This window comes from Erythrolamprus reginae, chromosome 1 (assembly GCF_031021105.1).
Source record: "Erythrolamprus reginae isolate rEryReg1 chromosome 1, rEryReg1.hap1, whole genome shotgun sequence".
In the NCBI taxonomy this organism is placed as follows: domain Eukaryota; kingdom Metazoa; phylum Chordata; class Lepidosauria; order Squamata; family Dipsadidae; genus Erythrolamprus; species Erythrolamprus reginae.
This window is the reverse complement of record NC_091950.1, coordinates 405,433,144-405,452,414: the sequence shown is the minus strand read 5'-3', so window position 1 is coordinate 405,452,414 and position 19,271 is coordinate 405,433,144. Positions and strand designations below refer to the sequence as shown.

General features: G+C 42.8%; 1 protein-coding gene across 1 annotated transcript in view; it reads right to left on the bottom strand.

Annotated features, from left to right (window-relative positions):
- Window positions 1-11,109, bottom strand: part of SPNS2 (SPNS lysolipid transporter 2, sphingosine-1-phosphate) — a 242,699-nt gene extending 231,590 nt beyond the window's left edge. Inside the window, exon 1 of the mRNA XM_070735225.1 lies at window positions 10,719-11,109. Within this exon, the coding sequence (XP_070591326.1) occupies window positions 10,719-11,079 (361 nt within the window). The 5' untranslated portion in view covers window positions 11,080-11,109. The remainder of the gene's footprint in view (window positions 1-10,718) is intronic.
- Between the last annotated feature and the right edge of the window lie 8,162 nt (window positions 11,110-19,271).

Sequence of the window (19,271 nt, the reverse complement as noted above, 5' to 3'; positions counted from 1 at the left end):
GGGCTTCCCCAAATATGCCCATGTTACACCAACACTCCGCAGTCTGCATTGGTTGCCGATCAGTTTCCGGTCACAATTCAAAGTGTTGGTTATGACCTATAAAGCCCTTCATGGCACCGGACCAGATTACCTCAGGGACCGCCTTCTGCTGCACGAATCCCAGCGACCAGTTAGGTCACACAGAGTGGGTCTTCTCTGGGTCCTGTCAACCAAACAATGTCGCTTGGCAGGACTCAGAGGAAGAGCCTTCTCTGTGGTGGCCCCGACCCTCTGGAACCAACTCCCCCCAGAGATTAGAATTGGCCCCACCCTCCTTGCCTTTCGTAAATTGCTTAAAACCCACCTCTGCCGCCAGGCATGGGGGAACTGAGATATGCTTCCCCCTAGGCCTTTACAATTTTATGCATGGTATGTTTGTATGTATGATTGGTTTTTATACAATGGGTTTTTAACTGTTTTTAGTATTAGATTTTGTTATACAGTATACTGTTTTACTGCTGTTGTTAGCCGCCCTGAGTCTGCGGAGAGGGGCGGCATACAAATCCAATAAATAAATAAAAAATAAAAAATAAAGCTTTTTTCTCTGTTGTAGATTCTGAATTAAATGCAGGTAGTCACCAACTTACGACAGCAATGGAGAGCCCTACATTTCTGTCGCTAAGTGAATTTTGTTCCCATTTTGCAATGGTTGTTAAGTGTGAAAAGCAGTCGTACGTCACTTTATTCTATACTGTTGTAATTTCGAACTGTCATTAAACAAGCCATTGTAAGTGAAGGACTATTTGTAAGGAATTTAATAAGGACTGCACAAACTTGCTGCAGTCCTAGACTGGAGCCCCAAATTTCCACTGCTAAGCGAGACAGTGAGTTTTGCTCCATTTTCTTGCCCCAGTTGTTAAATGAATCACTGTAGTTGTTACTAACATAATTGTGAAGTCAATCCCTCGTGGACTTTGCTTGTCAGAAGGCTGCAAAATCACATGACCCCTGAGATCACATGACCTCGGGGTACTGCAATTGTCAAAAATAATCGACCAGTGGCCAAGCATCTAAATTTTAGATTATGTGACCCCTGGGCATGTTGAGCAGTCGTTAAGTGTGAAAAATAGCCATAACTCAATTTTTTCAATTCTGTTCCAAGTTCGAATGGCCAAGAAATAAATAGTTATAAGTCGAGGAGTACTTGCAGCTGCCTTCACACAATGCACTTAAGCAAATGACTGAATTTAGCCCAGCGGTGGGTTCCTCCTGGTTCGGACCAGATCGCCCAAACCGCTAGTGACCCGCTCGCTGGTGACCCGCTGGCATCATGGATCAAATTTGGTGGGTGATGCGTCTTGGGCACTGCCATCTTTTGGGGGGAATTTTTGGTGAATTTTTCCATGTTTGGATGGCTATTATTATTATTATTATTATTATTATTATTTATTAGACATGTATGCCGACCCTCTCCGAAGACTCGGGGCGGCTCATAGAACACAACACAAAAACAATATGTGTACAAACCTAATAATTAGAAACTATAAGCTAAAATCCCATTACATTAAAAAGCAGTCAATAACTCAATCACATCCACACATAACATTTAATGGTCAGAAAGGGGGGGGGCATGATCTAATTGTCCCATGCCTGGTGACATAGATGGGTCTTGAGGCTCTTGCAAAAGGCGAGGAGGGTGGGGGTAGTGTGAATCTCCAGAGGGAGCTGATTCCAGAGGGCTGGGGGCCGCCACAGAGAAGGCTCTTCCATTAGGTCCCGCCAGACAACATTATCTGGTCGACGGGACCTGGAGAAGACCAACTCTGTGGGACCTAATCGTGCGCTGGGATTCGTGCAGCAGAAGGTCGCATTTTCCTCTTCCGCTGCTTGAAAAAGACCCCGCCTGCTTATCTCCGGGTTAATTCTGCCGCACGAATCCCAGCGACCGATTAGGTCCCACAGAGTTAGCCTTCTCTGGGTCTCATCAACTAAACAATGTCGTTTGGTGGGTCCCAGGGGAAGAGCCCTCTCTGTGGCGGCACCGACTCTCTGGAACCAGTTCCCCCCAGAGATCAGAACTGCCCCCACCCTCCTTGCCTTCCGTAAACTCCTTAAAACCCACCTTTGCTGCCAGACATGGGGGAATTGAGATATCTCCCCCGGGCCTATACAATTTATGTATGATATGTTTGTATGTATGTCTGCTTAATAATGGGGTTTTTAAATGTTTTTAAATTATTAGAATTGTTATGAATTGTTCTATTGCTGTTGTGAGCCGCCCCGAGTCTACGGAGAGGGGCGGCATACAAATCTAATCAATCAATCAATCAATCAATCAATCAAATAATACTGAGCTTTATTTCTTCACCCAAAGCACAGCTGATCAGCTCCTCAGCTGTGTTTCGGGCTGATTCCTGCTACTGAGCATGTGTGAAAGTGAGGGGAAGCGCACGCACGAATGAGGGCGCACATGAAACATCTCAATGTAGCCCTTTGCTGAGCTTGCATCATACACTGAACTGAACAGTAGTTTAAGTTTAAGTTTAATCAGATTTGTATGCCGCCCCTCTCCGCAGACTCGGGGCGGCTCACAGCAACAACAATACAATGTAAAACAAATCTAATATTTAAGTTAATTTTAAAAACACCACAAATTAAAACCAATCATACATACTACCGTAGCGTACCATGCATAAATTTTATAAGCCTAGGGGGAGGGAACATGTCAATTCCCCCATGCCTGACGACAGAGGTGGGTTTTAAGGAGCTTATGAAAGGCTAGGAGGGTGGGGGCAACTCTGATATCTGGGGGGAGTTGGTTCCAAAGGGTCGGGGCTGCCACAGAGAAGGCTCTTCCCCTGGGTCCCACCAAATGACATTGTTTAGTTGACGGGACCCGGAGATGGCCAACTCTGTGGGACCTAACTGGTCGCTGGGATTCGTGCGGCAGAAGGCGGTCTCGGAGATAATCTGGTCCAGTGCCATGAAGGGCTTTATAGGTCATAACCAACACTTTGAATTGTGACTCAACCTTGACCCAACCTTCTATGTCACAAAAAACGAGCGGCCCAAGAAATATACCAACCCCAAATACACCAATGTCAACACTCATGGGCGATAGTGAGAATACCTCGCAGGAGGCTACAGGTGGCCGAGATTGGTTTCACGCCCATGCCTGGTCTTTCTAAACTTATGTAGAACTTTATGGAGAGAAACCTGCTGTGTGAGCGCAGCTACTAATTTTATTGCTAAGCTCCCAAGTTTTGCTTAAAGCAGGCTGCTTAACTGTGATTTCCTAAATAAGCCTCACTTGGTTTGTTCACAAATCACTGAAAGCCAAACCCAAACATGCCTTAGTCTGGCGTATGAAATCAGTAACCTCAATGGAGTATCTTTTCATCTGAAAAATCAAAAGCTGAGTTAAAGAGGGAGATGTTTAGAACGTGCGACAGTTAAACCAGATTAATTTTCCAAGAAACTGCCCAATATTGGCTAAAATCTGTTTGCACAGGCATTTCCTGGTCACCCTCTTTCCCCCACAATTGACATCTTAACCAGCTTCTGGCTCCCCCTTTCTCAAGAATGAGGGTTTTTTTTCCTAATACGTCAGCAGATTTCTCCCAAAGATAAGAATTTTTTTAAAAACACAGAAAAAAAACATTGTCCTCTTTTCATTCCTATGTGCAGTGTTTAAAAACTTTTATTTCTCTTGAGTACACACATAACAATAGGAAGCTTTGTTGGATATGTATGCTGTTGAATTAGCACAAGGGATTTTGGTATCGTGATAACCTTTCAGATAAGCACAAATCCTTATTCCAGCACTTGGTTTTCTGCTACCTGAAAAATCTACTGCCAGGTGGGGAAAAAAAAAAAGAACCATCCCTTTCCTATTTATTCATAGGAGTTATTAATCCCTTTAATCTAGATCAGTGGTTCTCAACTCAGTGAAATTGGGACCCCTTTGGGATCAAATGACCGTTTCACAGGGGTTGGCTAAGACCATGGGAAAAGACAAATTTCCCATGGGGTTAGGATCTAAAGCTTCTATTCTGGCGCCTTGGAACATATTTTTACAATCCGACCAATTTACAGGTATTTACAGTGGGGGTGTCCCTCTGACCTTCCTGCCAATCAGCTTAAAGCTCTGTTGGGGGTGTTGGCGCTAGACTTATGGTTGGGGGTCACCACGACATGCGGAACTGTATTAAGGGGTCACGGCATTAGAAAGGTTGAGAACCACTGATCTAGATGAAGGTTTGATCTTCACAGGAGCTATTGATCACCTTAATCTTGATCAGGTTTCTCAGCCTTGACCACTCTTAAGATGCATGGACTTCAACTCCCAGAATTCCCCAGCCAGCTGGCTAAGGAGTTGAAGTCCACATTTCCTAAAATAGCCAAGATTGCAAAATACAGATCTAGGTGGATTTAATACCATGTACAGGTGTGCTGCTGCAGAACAGCAAAGCAAGGCAATAATAACTCATAATAAGACCGTAACAACAATCCAATAAGCAACAATAAAAGCACACTGATGCTGATTATTCTATAATAATAAAAGCACACTGGTGCTGATTATTCTATAAATCAGACTGAAAAGTCTTTTTCAGAAGTGTTGTAAAGATGGAGGCCATCCCACTACTACATTCAGTGATTTTTTTTACTACCACACTGTGGGCGTGGCTTACTTTGTGGGTGTGGCTTGTTGGCCATGTGACCAGGTGGGAGTGGCTTGTCGATCATGTGACCGGGGGTAGCTTAAAGGTCATGTGACTGGCTTAAAGGTGGCCAACTTGATGTCACTCACGTCAAGGGTTTGGGTTAGGGTGCCTGGCCTCTCCTCACCTCAAAGAGATACAAATTCCTTATCTATTTACTATTACTGAACATCTAAAATATACTATTTAATTCTATGTATATATGCCATATGTTTACATACAGAGAGGGGTGGCATACAAGTCTAATTAATAATAATAATAATATTAATAATAATAATATTAATAATAATACACACAAGCACACAAAAATGTACATTATCTTCTATATAAACTGTATGTGTATGCACACAAACACACGCACACACAGCTCTTCTAAAATTATACACATTCAACCTTATTTACTGTGATAGGAAAAATTTACCCAGAGCCCAAAGGGGGGGGGGTCAATTTTCTTTCTACCAGTTCTGCATACCTGACTGTACCTGTAGGAGCTCATCATTGACTACACTTCAAAATAGGAGATTTTCAGCAAGTCTTGGATAGAAAGACTCTATTTAGAAAAGCTGATTTCTTAGATATCAAGTTCATATGTTATATACACAGGGGTTTATGGGCCATAACCATGCAACTTCTGCAGTGGTGATATAACATAGCAGCAATGGGATTGATTGGTAAGTACACAGCCCTCTCTTTTTTTGGTCTCAGCTGAAGTTTCAGGTGGTTTTCAAAGGCATGTAATGACGATAAATGACAGTAATCCATACTAGGGATGATTAGGACATGAGTAACCATTCTCTGACCAACCTGTTCCAAGTAAGGCAACAACTGACACACCAAACAGAGCTGCTCCACGGGGTCCTTGGTGCTCTCTGAGTTTGGTTGTTTCCTTATAGACATTTCATTACCTAACTAGGTACCATCATCAGTGTTAGAAAAGAGTGGTCCAACATCCTCTGGGAAAGGCGTGACTAACAAGAAATGTTGAGGCCAGTTTTCAAGCTACCTGTCTTGTCTGGATTGAGTCTGGAGCCTGTTTAATCTAGTACAGATCCTGAAAACCTCCTGGCACCAGAACTTCTGCTAGCCTCTCCATTTGATTTAGAGATTGTAAAACTGGTTATCATCATCGTATCAATGAAGGACTGTATGACTGTAACTTGTTGCTTGAATCCTTAAGATTTTTATTAATATTGATTCTTTCTTCATTGCTTATTTGATCCCTATGACAATCATTAAGTGTATGATTCTTGACAAATGTATCTTTTCTTTTATGTACACTGAGAGCATATACACCAAAGACAAATCCCTTGTGTCAATAAAGAATTCTATTCTATTCTATTCTTCACACTGACCAACATCCTTCCCCCGTATAGATATTTGTTTGTTTGTTTACTTACGTACTTACTTATATTTGTCAAAACGCGTACAAGATAATAGGTATGGTATAAACATAAACAAAAGCAAGTAGGTACAGGTAAATTTGTACAATAGGACACCAGGACAGGGACAGTAGGCATGATGGTGGGCTGCACTACTATTACTACTAGTTTTTTTCTCATCATTCCTATCACCCATTTTCTCCCACTTATGACTATAACTTGTTGCTTGTATCCTTAAGATTTTTCTTAATATTGATTGTTTCTTCATTGCTTATTTGACCTTTATGACACTCATTAAGTGTGTACCACATGATTCTTGGCAAATCTGTATTTTATTTTATGTACACTGAGAGCATACGGACCAAAGACAAATTCCTTGTGTGTCCAATCACACTTGGCCAATAAAATAATTCTATTCTATTCTATTACGCATGCCCCTTACAGATCTCTTAGGAATGGGGTGAGGTCGACTGTAGATAGTCTAAGGTTAACGTTTTTGGGGTTTGGGGAAGAAACCACAGAGTCAGCTAGTGTATTCTAGGCATTGTTCCATTGTAACATTGTTATTATTGTTGTTGTGAGCCGCCCCGAGTCTTCGGAGAGGGGCGGCATTACAAATCTAATTTTTTATTATTATTATTATTATTATTATTATTATTATTATTATTATTATTATTATTATTATTAATCACTCTTGCTGAAGTTGTATTTTTTTATACACCCAAATTTTGATTACGTGACCATGGGGGATGCTATGACGGTTGTAAGTCACCTTTTACAGTCCTGTTTTAACTTTGATTAAAAAGCGTATTTGATGGTCGCACACGCTTCCAAAAGTAGGGAAGGCAAGTAGATTTCACCATTGCTTTGAACATGGTCACCAAATGAACAATTGTAACTCGGAGTCCATCTGTACTTCAGCGCAATGCTCCTCAACCTATAAGCGCAACTCTTCTCAACCTATAAGTCAGACTGCAAACCCTATTATCTTCCAACCAGCCTGGCAACAGACCTTAGGGAAGCCCAGTTTCCCCTCCCTTTGTAACAATGAACGGCCACTGAATGGCCTTTTGGGAAATTGTCACACCTAAATTCGAAACTGTCTTGTTTTAATAATGAAGAGTCCTTTTGAAAGGGCTCAGTGAAAACCTGGAATTTAAGAGGCATCCAAATTCAGAGGCAAACTCACAGAAAAACAGCCTTTTCTTTCCCTAACTCCGCCTTGCCACATTTCTGCGAGGCAGGAAAATAAGAATCCCCCCCCCTGACCGCTAGAACAAAGAAAAAAGGCACACACTTCACTCAGGAATAGATTTTGTCTACCGACTGCGCTAAAACCGATATATCCAGCTCTTGTGTCTTTTGACAGAACACATTTTCCAAGGCGTTCAAGATATGAAAGGGTAAATTCATTCATACAAAAATACACGCAGTTCCTCTTCAACATATCACAAGGGGCTGCGGTAGCCCGCTTTCCTAGCAAATTTATTAGTTGGAACAGATATACATGGAGCTAGTAGAAAGATAAGAGAGACATTAGGACAGGGATGGAAGTTATTATTATTATTATTATTAATTATTATTATTTATTATTATTATTTATTAGATTTGTATGCCGCCCTCTCCGTAGACTCGGGGCGGCTCAAAACAATGACAAGAACAATGTAAGAACAAATCTAATAATTTAAAAAACGCTAAAAACCCCATTATTAAAAGCAAACATACACACAAACATACCATGTATAAACTGTATAGGTCCGGGGGAGATGTGTCAGTTCCCCCATGCCTGACGGCAGAGATGGGTCTTAAGAAGTGCTAGCACAGTACCAATTCTTTGCCACTAAAACTCAGATATCCCCCTGCAATTGCTTTAATATGGGGGGGGGGGGTTGTTTCCCCCTGAGGCAACACCCCAAAAGCAAAAACTTCCCCTATTTTCTCACTTCAAAAGGGAATGTGTTCATGTTCCCCATTGCACAGAGACATTGAAGGGGTTTCAAAGACCATCTAGTCCAACCCTCTGCAGAAGGGGAAACCAAGGACATTGTGCACTATTTTCTTTTAAAAAACAAAAACAAAACACCTTTGGGGGATAAAAAGAACCCCAATCTCCACAGGAGGATTATTCCAGCAGGTGCAGCTAAAACGAGGCCGTTTTAAAGCAGATGTTTTATTATTTGACAGTGGGAAGTGGAGAACCTAAGTTGTGTTTATGTTGGTAACACACAGCAATATTGCCCCTACACAGGAATTCCTACCGCTCTCTTGCTCCCATTTTCAAAGTCAGCCCTTATCTCCCTCGCAACAGCTTTACTTGTCACCCTTGGAGAGCATTCAGATAAGTCCTTTTAGAGTCCCTCTGTCAACACAACGAAGGCAGACCCATGTGCCTGCGCACACATACACACTTGAAGGGAAAACACAGAGAAGCACATCAAACAATCGCTCCGCTGCCCCCTCTGATACAAATCCCAATTATTGGAAAACCCAAAGGGGAGGGACAATTCACAGCAACGTGGAAGACAATGGTGTAAATGTCCTTTGCAGGCGGGAGGGGGAGGCTTTCTTTTTTGCCTAAACAATGCCATTCATCCACGGGAAAGAAACAAAATATAAATTTAATAAATGAATTAATTAACAGAGCAAGGCTATCTAGAATGAGTATCCTATCTTTCAGATCTGGGTGGAAAAACACCCTTTTAAGAGAACATTTTCTCCATAGAAATGTATTTATGTGCATATTCATTCATTCTCGCTCTGTCTGTGTGTGTGTGGCAGCCAAAGAGGGGAACATCTGCCCAGCCAAATCCTGAAGCCCCGATCCTAAAGCCGGACAGTTCTTTCATTTCTCCAGTTTTAAGAGAAGCGGGACCAGAGGTGCCCATCCCTGTCCGACCACCAACACCCCAAAACACCCCGATCGTTTGTTCCCTGGCAGGGAAATCTCCCTTTTGTACCCAGCGCAAAGGCAAAGAGTTGCGCCTTCGCTAACAACGAGCAAAGCTGAACGAACGTTCCCTGCGGCAGGCGGATGAGCGGGCGGGCGGGCGAGCGCGCAGATGGAAGCCGGGCAAAGTGCTCGCTGGGGAGATCGAGGGAAGGAAGGGAGCGAGGGAAGGGAGGGATGTGGGGGGGGGGAGAAGAAGACCAACGGCCGAGAGAAAGAAGGACGAGAGAGAGAGAGGGAGGAAGAGAGAAGGAGGAGGGAAAGAGAGAGAGGGAGAAAAGGAGGAGGGAGAGAGAGAGAGAGGAGGAGGAGGGAGAGAGGGAGATAAGGAGGAGGGAGAGAGAGAGAGGGAGAGAAGGAGGAGGGAGAGAGAGAGAGGGAGAAAAGGAGGAGGGAGAGAGAGAGAGGGAGAGAGAAGGAGGAGGGAGAGAGGGAGATAAGGAGGAGGGAGAGAGAGAGAGGGAGAGAAGGAGGAGGGGGAGAGGGAGAGGGAGAGAAGGAGGAGGGAGAGAGAGAGGGGGAGAGAAGGAGGAGGGAGAGAGAGAAAAGCGAGAAGACGACCCAGGGGAGGAGGGAGAAACGAAAGGATGAAAAAAGAAGGAAAAGGAGGAAAGGAAAAGTGAAGGAAGGAAAAAGGAGGAAAAAGAAAGGAAGCAAAAATGTGGAAAAAGAAAGGGGAAAGGGAAGAGGAAAAAAATGAACCGGGGGAAGGAGGGAGGGGGGCACCGAAAGGATGGGGGAAAGGAGGAAAAGGGAAGGAAGAAAAAAGGAGGATAAAAGAAGGAAGCAAAAGGGAGGGAAAGGAAAGGGGGAGAAAGGAGAAAAAAAATGGAAAGTGGGAAAAACCGAGCGAGGCGAGGGGGGGGCGAAAGAAAGGAAAAAGGAGGAAAAAGAAAGGAAGGAAAAAGGAAGGGGAAAACGGGGAAGAGGGGGGAAAAACGAGCCGGGGGAGGAGGGGGGAACGAAAGGAAGGGGAAAAAGGAGGAAAGGGGAAGGAAGAAAAAAAAGGAGGATTTAATTTAATTTATTAGATTCGCACGCCGTCCCTCTCCGGAGACTCGGAGCGGCTCACAACAATCACAACAATCTACAAATCCAATACAGTATTTAAAAAGAAAACAAAACATTAAAAAAAAACCCAAATCATTAAGAACCCTCCCATACAATCATACCATTCATAAAAGCTCTATGGATAAAGGATAAAGGATAACGGAGGGAAGCAAAAAGGAGGGGAAAGAAAGGGTGAAAAAGGGAGGAAAAAAACGGGAAGAGGAAACAACGAGCGGGTGGGGAGGGGAGAACGAAAGGAAGGGGAAAAAAGAGGAAAAATGGAAAGAGGGGGAAAAACAACCGAGCGGGGATGGCAGGCGGGGGAAGGATGGAGGGGAGGGGAGACGCTCCAACGGAGGAAGGAAAGCAGTGATCGATTCCATCAGCCGCCGCCGCCGCCGCCGCGAGGGGCATTCCAAGCGGACGCGAGGGGAGAAAGGGGAGGCGGACGAGCCGGCACACGGAGAAAGGCGCGCGGTTCCAAGCTGCCCTGCAGGGGCGGGGAGGGGAAGCTCGGACAAGGCAGCCCGGCCTGGGGGAGAAAGGGCGAAGAACGGAGCGTTTAGGGGAGAGAAAAGCCCCGCATCCTCCCTCCGAGCGCCCCGGACGCGGCCACAGACGGACGGACAGCCACTCACTCACCTGCCACCGTGTACCTGTCCAGGTAGTTGAGCACGTTGCCCACGCTAAGGATGGCGGCGGCGGCCACGCGGGCTCGGCCGAGGCTGGGACCCCCCGCCGCCGCCCCCGCCGCCGCTTGGCAGCCCCGCTCGGCGTTGCCGGCCCCGCTCTTGCCTCCGCCGGGCGCGGGCAGAGCGCCGGAGAGAGTCTGCACCTCGCCGCCCCGTCCGCAGCAGCCCCGATCTCCTCCGCCTCCTCCGCCGTCGTCTTCCTCCTCCTCGTCGTCGCCGGCCGCCACCACCGCCGCCGCCGAGACCCGGAGGCGCCCCCCGCAGCCGGGAGGGCCGCTGCCCGACGAGCCGTCGCTCTCCAGGCACATCATGAGCCGCGGCGGCTGGGAAAGGAGACGCGCACCTGCTGGCCCGGCCGCCCGATCAGCGCCGCATCTTGGCTGCCTCGGCTCGGCCGGCTCGCCCGCCCCGCGCGACGCCTGGTTGGCTGAGGACGCCCGGCTCGGGACCGCCCTCTTTTGCGCTCCTCTGAGGCGGCCCGGGGGACGCCCGCCTGAGAGAGAGAGAGAGCCCCGGCGGTGGCGCGCCGCCTTCGGGCCGGGCCTCCGGTCGCGGCGCCTGGAAGGGACGGGCGGGATACGCTCTCCAGCCCTGATGGAGGACACCCACCCCCCACTCCGCGGCCCTGGAGTTCGGTGGATTGGTTGGGTTTGATTGACATCCCGCCTTTTTTGTTGAGGTGCCTGGAAAGGGTTACCACCGTTTAAAAATAAAGAAATAAATCTGAATTGTCTGAGGGAATATGCAGTGAGGGGGAGTAGGGGAGAGAGTTGTATAGTAATAGCATTTATTTATTTATTTATTAATAATAAATAATAAATAAATACATAAATTAAATAAATAAATCTATCTGACTTGTCTGAGGGAATACCAGGAAGGGGGAGTAGGGGAGAGAGTTGTATAGCAATAGCATTTATTTATTTATTTTACTAATAAATCAATAAATATGAATTATCTGAGGGAATACACAGGGAGGGGGAGGAGGGGAGAGAGTTGTGTAGCAATAGCATTTCTTTGTTTATTTGCTTATTTATTTACTAATAAATAAATAAATCTGAATTGTCTGAGGGAATACGCAGAGAGGGGGAGTAGGGGAGAAAGTTATGTAGCAATAGCAACAGCATTTATTTATTTGCAAATAAATAAATAAATAAATCTGAATTGTCTGAGGGAATACACAGGGAGGGGGGTAGGGGAGAGAGTTATATAGCAATAGCATTTATTTATTTATTTATTATTTGTATATTTATATATTTGTATATTTATTTATTTATTATTTATTTATGTGTGTGTGTGTGTATGTATATATATATATATGCTAGTATAGGGGATTTTCTTAAATTTATAATATTTTAATTAATTGGATTGTATTGGATTGTTTTTCACTTGTGAGCCGCCCCGAGTCTTCGGAGAGGGGCGGCATACAAATCCAAATAATAAATATATATATATATATATATATATATATATATATATATATATATATAATTTATTTATAGCCGCCCTGAGTCTTTGGAGAGGGGCGGCATACAAATCTAATAAATTAAATTAAAATATTATTATTATTATTATTATTTATTTATTACTGCCAACCTTCCTTCCATTGAGGACCGGTATACTGCACCAGTCAAAAACGGGGCTGAGAAAATATTTACTGACTCCTCGCATCCTGGACATAAACTGTTTCAACTCCTACTCTCAAAACATCGCTACAGAGCACTGCACATCAAGACAACTAGACACAAGAACAGTTTTTTTCCCAAGCACCATCCTCCTGCTAAACAAATAATTCCCTCAACACTGTCAAACTATTTAGTAAGTCTGCACTACTCTTACTATTAGGTTTTTCTCATCATTCCTATCACTCATTTCCTCCCAGTTAGGACTGTATGACTGTAACTTGTTACTTGTATCCTTAAGATTTTTATTAATATTGATTGTTTCTTCATTGCTTATCCCTATGACAATCATTAAGTATTGTCCCTCATGATTCCTGACAAATGTATCTTTTCTTTTATGTACACTGAGAGCATATGCACCAAAGACAAATTCCTTGTGTGTCCAATCACATTTCACCAATAAACTATTCTATTCTATTCTTAGATTTCTATGCTGCCCTTCTCCGCAGGGCAGCTTACAACAGGAACAATACAAAAATGAAATCCAGTAATTAAAACAATCTAAATTATCTAAAAAACATAATAATCCAATTTAACTAAAACCCCAATTATCCAAATTTACCTAAAACCTCTATTATAAAACGCAATCAATCACATTTATTCTACTTACACTCATGGTCAGAGCAGAATAGATTTATCTATATCGCTTCACAGGGCTTTACAGCATTCTCCAAGCGGTTTACAGAGAGTAACAATATCACACCCCCCCCCCAACAATCTGGGTCCTCATATTTGGCAATACACTGCCACTTTTGAAATCCAGAGGGATCTTCTACCCAAGCTGGATTCACACAAGATACTAGCCATGGAAACCTCTAAATCCCAAAGCTTAGGGAAATTTATTTATTTATTTATTTATTTATTTATTTATTTATTTATTTATTTATTTATTATTTTTATTTATTTTTTATTTTATTTTATTTTGTCACATACAGTATTGGTAAAATACATAGATATAACATTGTGTATATACATAAGATGGGTACTGATAAGAGGGAACAATTGGACGGGGACAATAGGTATGCTGGTATGCTTATGCATGCCCGTTACAGACCTCTTAGGAATCAGGTGACGTCAACAGTAGATAGTTTATTTTATTCATTATTTATTTATTTATTTATTTTGTCAAGTACTGTTGGTAATATATATAGATATATAACGTTTATATACATAAGATGGGTACTGATAAAAGGGAAACATTACGACAAGGACGGTTATACACACTGGTGCACTTATGCACAGCCCTTACAGACCTCTTAGGAATCAGGTGAGGTCAACTTGAGCTTGTTCAGAAAAAATCATTGTTGGTTTCCAATTATGGTATGATATTTACTGTAGTTCTAAGTATCTTTACTATCTCATTTAAAAAAAAAAACATTTTATTAAATATTTTATATTTTAAAAAGTTGTTACATTCTGGTTTTGGACAATTTGTCCCACTTTAGTTTACATTCTTTCCTAATTCGTTTGTCCCATTTTGGTATTTGTAATAAACAAACAAACATATAATGTTTACCTATTGTATACATACACACCTATATACATAGTTCCATATAACCTTTCCCCCCCACGTATTACTGTCATAGTACTAACATTTTTAAAAGTATAATCCAATTCATGGATTATTATTCAATGCATGGTGCCTTTTTTACCCTCTTCTTACTTTTTAATCTTCCAAGATTTTTTCCTATTTCTTATACTGTCAGTGGTTGATACTGCTGATATTGCTGTGACTTAACCTGCCACACCAAAGTACCTCTAATAAATAGGTCACCCAGGCATTGGCCAATCCGCCTTAGGTAAATCATCTATGCAAAAAAAAATATGCATATGAAGGTAATGCCTTAATTGCAACAGGCATCTAAAGAGTTCTCAAAAGAGAGCTGGGCTGCTTTGATGTTTCCAAAAAGTTGTCAGTTAAACATAGAACCGCATCCCATTGTAACTCCAGGAACAGAAAGTGACAGATTGATTGCTGTGGAATTGGGTGGGATTTCCAAAAGAGAAACATGTTTGTGAGACTGTGTGAGGGAGTGCGATTTTGGACATCTGCAGAGGCTCCAACATTTCTCCAGGACCCACCTGCCAGTCATCCGGAGCTGCACACGCATCGCCGTATCACCATCCACAGCAGTGTGGCCCATACCAGTAAGGAACCCAATACTGGTTGCAATGCTCTAAATCTAATCAAGACTTATTAAAGGAACTAGAGTTGTCTGGGATTAGACAACAAACTAAGCTATAAAGCAATGCACGCATGCCAGTGGCTTTGTTCACATAATATGCTAATAAGACAACGACAAACAAATTATGGTATGTCTTGGTGTGTGCAAGGAAGTTGGATATTGGTTTTCTAGCTACACGTGGAAGTGCATTCACACGTTACAATAAATCATAGGTTGTATTGGCTAGCCATATTAAGTCTCTGTAGCAGGTCAACAAAGCCATGCTGCCCTCCATCATCTTACAGCCTTTTAGCCCAGCTCCACAATTTTCATCAGCTGAAGGCTTGATGTAACACATTGAGGGCTGTACTCCAAAAGTGAGCTGGAGAGGAGAAGGTTAAGGGGTTTTAAATGATGAAGTGGTGTCCTAAGATCTGTGTGGTTGAAGCTGCTGGTTTGGCCCTTCACATTCAGCAAAATTTAGGACTATAATAGCAGTAGCACTTAGACTTATATACCGCCCTCTCTAAGCGGTTTACAGAGTCAGCATATCATCTCCAACAATCTGGGTCCTCCTTTTACCGACCTTGGAAGGATGGAAGGCAAAGTTTGAATATAACTAGGCAGGATCGTGTTTGAGATGCAATGACATTTTGGCCCCGGACTCAGATTTCTTTGACTGTTGTCTCTTGGCAGTTCTGTTACACTTACAAGCCCTTTACATCACCAGCTGTGAGTGCATGAAAAGGCAGGTGAGCAGTAGATGGCAGAAAGGAGATGCAGAAAAAAGGAGCTCTTTGCTGCCATCCTGTGGTCATCCGTTTATGATTTCAAATGTTGGTAGTTCCCATGAGAACTTGATAAAGAATCATTCATTCAACAGCCATTATTAAATAAACCAGGATTCGTAGAATATGTGAAATATCTGCTGTCATCCAACCTAGTTCAAGATGGAAATGATCAAACTTGAGATCCATTTTACGTACATGCATGTGTATTTTTAAAAAATAACCCTAAAGGTCTGAAAATAGAAAGTAATAAAAAGCCCAGGTCAACAACAATTTCAACCATTGGCTATTTAACCACTGTTTATTGAATAAATGATAGACACAACATAGCACCTGCTATAAATGGGGATTTACAAGCCACAACAGCTGCATGCACACTGCACCCTAAAGCAAAAGCAAACAAACCACATCACAGCAAGCTATGTTGTGTAATTATGTTTACCAGCTACCAAATGCTGGTTGTTTGTTGTAGGGAAGAAAACCATGAAAAAGTGGAGTGGAATACACCAGAAGAAGAGGGCACGGTGTGCTGACAACATAGGATGGGGATTCACACAATGTGGCAACACATTGCTTTTAGGAGATGGGTAGCTATATCCAATTTGTTTAATAATCTTTTATATAAATTACAGATCTCTATTGACCCCCTCAGAGAGGGTCCGCAACTTGGGAGTCCTCCTTGATGCACAGCTCACATTAGAGAAACACCTTTCAGCTGTGGCGAGGGGGGCGTTTGCCCAGGTTCACCTGGTGCGCCAGTTGCGGCCCTATTTGGACCGGGAGTCATTACTCACAGTCACTCATGCCCTCATCACCTCGAGGCTCGACTACTGTAACGCTCTCTACATGGGGCTACCTTTGAAAAGTGTTCGGAAACTTCAGATCTTGCAGAATGCAGCTGCGAGAGCAATTATGGGCTTCTCTAAGTACTGTATGCCCATATTACTCCAACACTCCGCAGTCTGCATTGGCTGCCGATCAGTTTCCGGTCACAATTCAAAGTGTTGGTTATGACCTATAAAGCCCTTCATGGCACCGGACCAGAATATCTTCGGGACTGCCTCCTGCCGCACGAATCCCAGCGACAGGTTAGGTCCCACAGAGTGGGTCTTCTCCGGGTCCCGTCGACTAAACAATGTCGTCTGGCGGGACCCAGGGGAAGAGCCTTCTCTGTGGGGGCTCCGACCCTCTGGAACCAGCTCCCCCCTGAGATTAGGATTGCCCCCACCCTCCTAGCCTTTCGTAAACTCCTTAAAACCCACCTCTGTCGTCAGGCATGGGGGAACTAAAACATCTCCCCCTTGCCCATGTTGTTTTGCCGTTTGATTGATTGACTGTGTGCCTGTTTTTATATATATTGAGATTGTTTTATGAATTTTTTAACTTAAAATTGTAATTAGATTGGTGGGCATTGGATTTGTTACTATGTACTGTTTTTATTATTGTTGTGAGCCGCCCCGAGTTTGCGGAGAGGGGCGGCATATAAATCCAATAAATCTAATCTAATCTAATCTAAATTAATAAATAATCTTTGGAATAAATTACAGATCTCTATTTAAAAGAGAAGAAACAAATGGATGGGTAGATTTTTTAATCAGAAAGAGGTCAAAAGGTCAAGCAATGCAGAATAGCAATAGCATTAGGAATAGCATTCAGACTTATGTACAGCTACTTTTTTAAAATATTTTTTATTTCAGATATATACATTTAAAAGGACATTTTCTCAATCACTACATCTTTACATTCATCATCAAAGCAAGCAGAAAAAGAAAGGAAAGAGAAAACCATAGATATAATAAAAAACAGACTGTACATAACTCCACCCCTACTGTCTGCCTCCACTCCACCCCACCCCTAACAGCTTAGACTTATATACCGCTTCATAGTGCTTTTTTAACCCTCTCCGAGCAGTTTACAGAATCAGCATATTGCCCCCAATACTTACATTTTACCCACCTCGAAAGGATGGAAGGCTGAGTCAACCTTGAGCCGGTGGTGAGATTTGAACTGCTGAACTATAGCTAGCGGTTAGCTGAAGTAGCCTGCAGGGCTGCATTCTAACCACTGTGCCACCCCGGCTCTGGGGTGGCACAGAAGATAAGCTGTAGGTGGTTCAGACATTTCCAGGCTGACCACACATAAATGAAAGTCTTTAGTCATAGCTGTGATATGAGTAGCATCAGAGGTGGGTTCCTCCTGGTTTAGACCAGTTCTATGAAACCAATTACTACCAGTAGTAACTGGTTTCATAGAACTGGTCCAAACCAGGAGGAACCCACCTCTGCATCGATGGAACCAGGAGCGGCCCAAACCTGCCACACCCCTGAACCATCTCTCGGCAGCACCATAGGCAGCGCCATCTTGCTTCTGCAAATGTTTTTTTAGTGCTGAGAGCCTGCGTAAACACCACGTGCACAACACCACGTGCCCATGGCACATCAAGGAGCAAACCAGCAGTAAATCCACCCCTGAGTAGCATCCCTGGAGTTAGAGGGCTACAGATACAGATCCAAAGATTATAAAGCAACAATTAGAGAGGAGATAACGAAGAATTGGGAGACACATATTTCCAGAAACCTCTAGTGTGTAGCAGTGGGAGCATCTTCTCTTGGATGAATCTACTTTTGGGGGGGCTGCTATCATTTTTAGTACCTGATGTGAATCTAAGCTGGGAAACCTGGCAAAGAAATTGTCCCAAAATGAAACACACTTCCCTATTGTGCCAAGAAAATGGCAAGGGTGAATTCATATAAACCAACAGGAGACAACTGTGACTTAGCTATGGTACCATGTTTCTTAAACTTGGCAACTGTATGACATGGACTTCAATTCCCAGAATTCCAAAATCAGTATGCTGTCTGGGAAATTCTGGGAGCTGAAGTCACATGTCTTAAAGTTGCCAAGTTTGAAAAACATGGGTGTAAGTTTTTGCCTTCTTGTAGAGTAGACCAATGATGTGTAGAGGCTGCTACTCCCAGATTTTCCTAGTCGACATGCTTGCTGGGGAATTCTGGGAGTTGAAGTCCACACATCTTAAGGTTGCCAAATTTGAAAAACACTGTTGTAGACTCATTGGACTATTTATGGGAGGAATGTACCAGTTTATCTGGAAAATCTGAAATAATACCCAGAGGTTATAATCATATAGCACCTTAGGTTATTGTTAAACAACCAACCACAACTTACTAGCTAAAAGATAAATTAGCTGCCTTCAAAATTTATTACATTTGGTTTAAAACATCATAATGGCTACATTCATCTTTCATTCAAGTCTTCGTGTGGTTTATGATGTTTTAGTTTAGGTGATGAGTGGACCAACCACAGTAGCTTCAAAATCATGGTTTAGCTCTGTGTGATTCAGTACACAAGATATGAATCATGTCAATAAATCTCTAACTTATCTGAATAGAAGACTTCATTCATGATTAATGGAATTGTCCTCCAGAACTATGTCAAACTTTCTGTTAAATACATCTAAATTATGCCATAAAAACATGGTCATATTTCCTACAATATTGCATCTGGATAATGGGAAAGCATTGCACCATAGAAACAGCATGATAGAAAGCATCTACCATTTAAAAAAAAGTCCCCAAGTTCTCTCTGCTATTAAAGTGAGAAAATAAATTAATATAGCGTTCTCATTTTTATGCCCATTTCATAGATCAAAGAGTCGAGGCTGAATAGTCATAGTTTTCATAATGAGTGCTTAGACACTGTCTAAATTCTCACCTGAAAATAGCAACCTCATTCTAATTATTTTCACTTCAGGAATAAAATAGTCACTCCTGCAAGCTATGTTCAGAAACAATTTTTGTTTTATTTCACTTTTTATTTTTTGGGTCCCTAGCAAGAATGAAAACCCCATTCC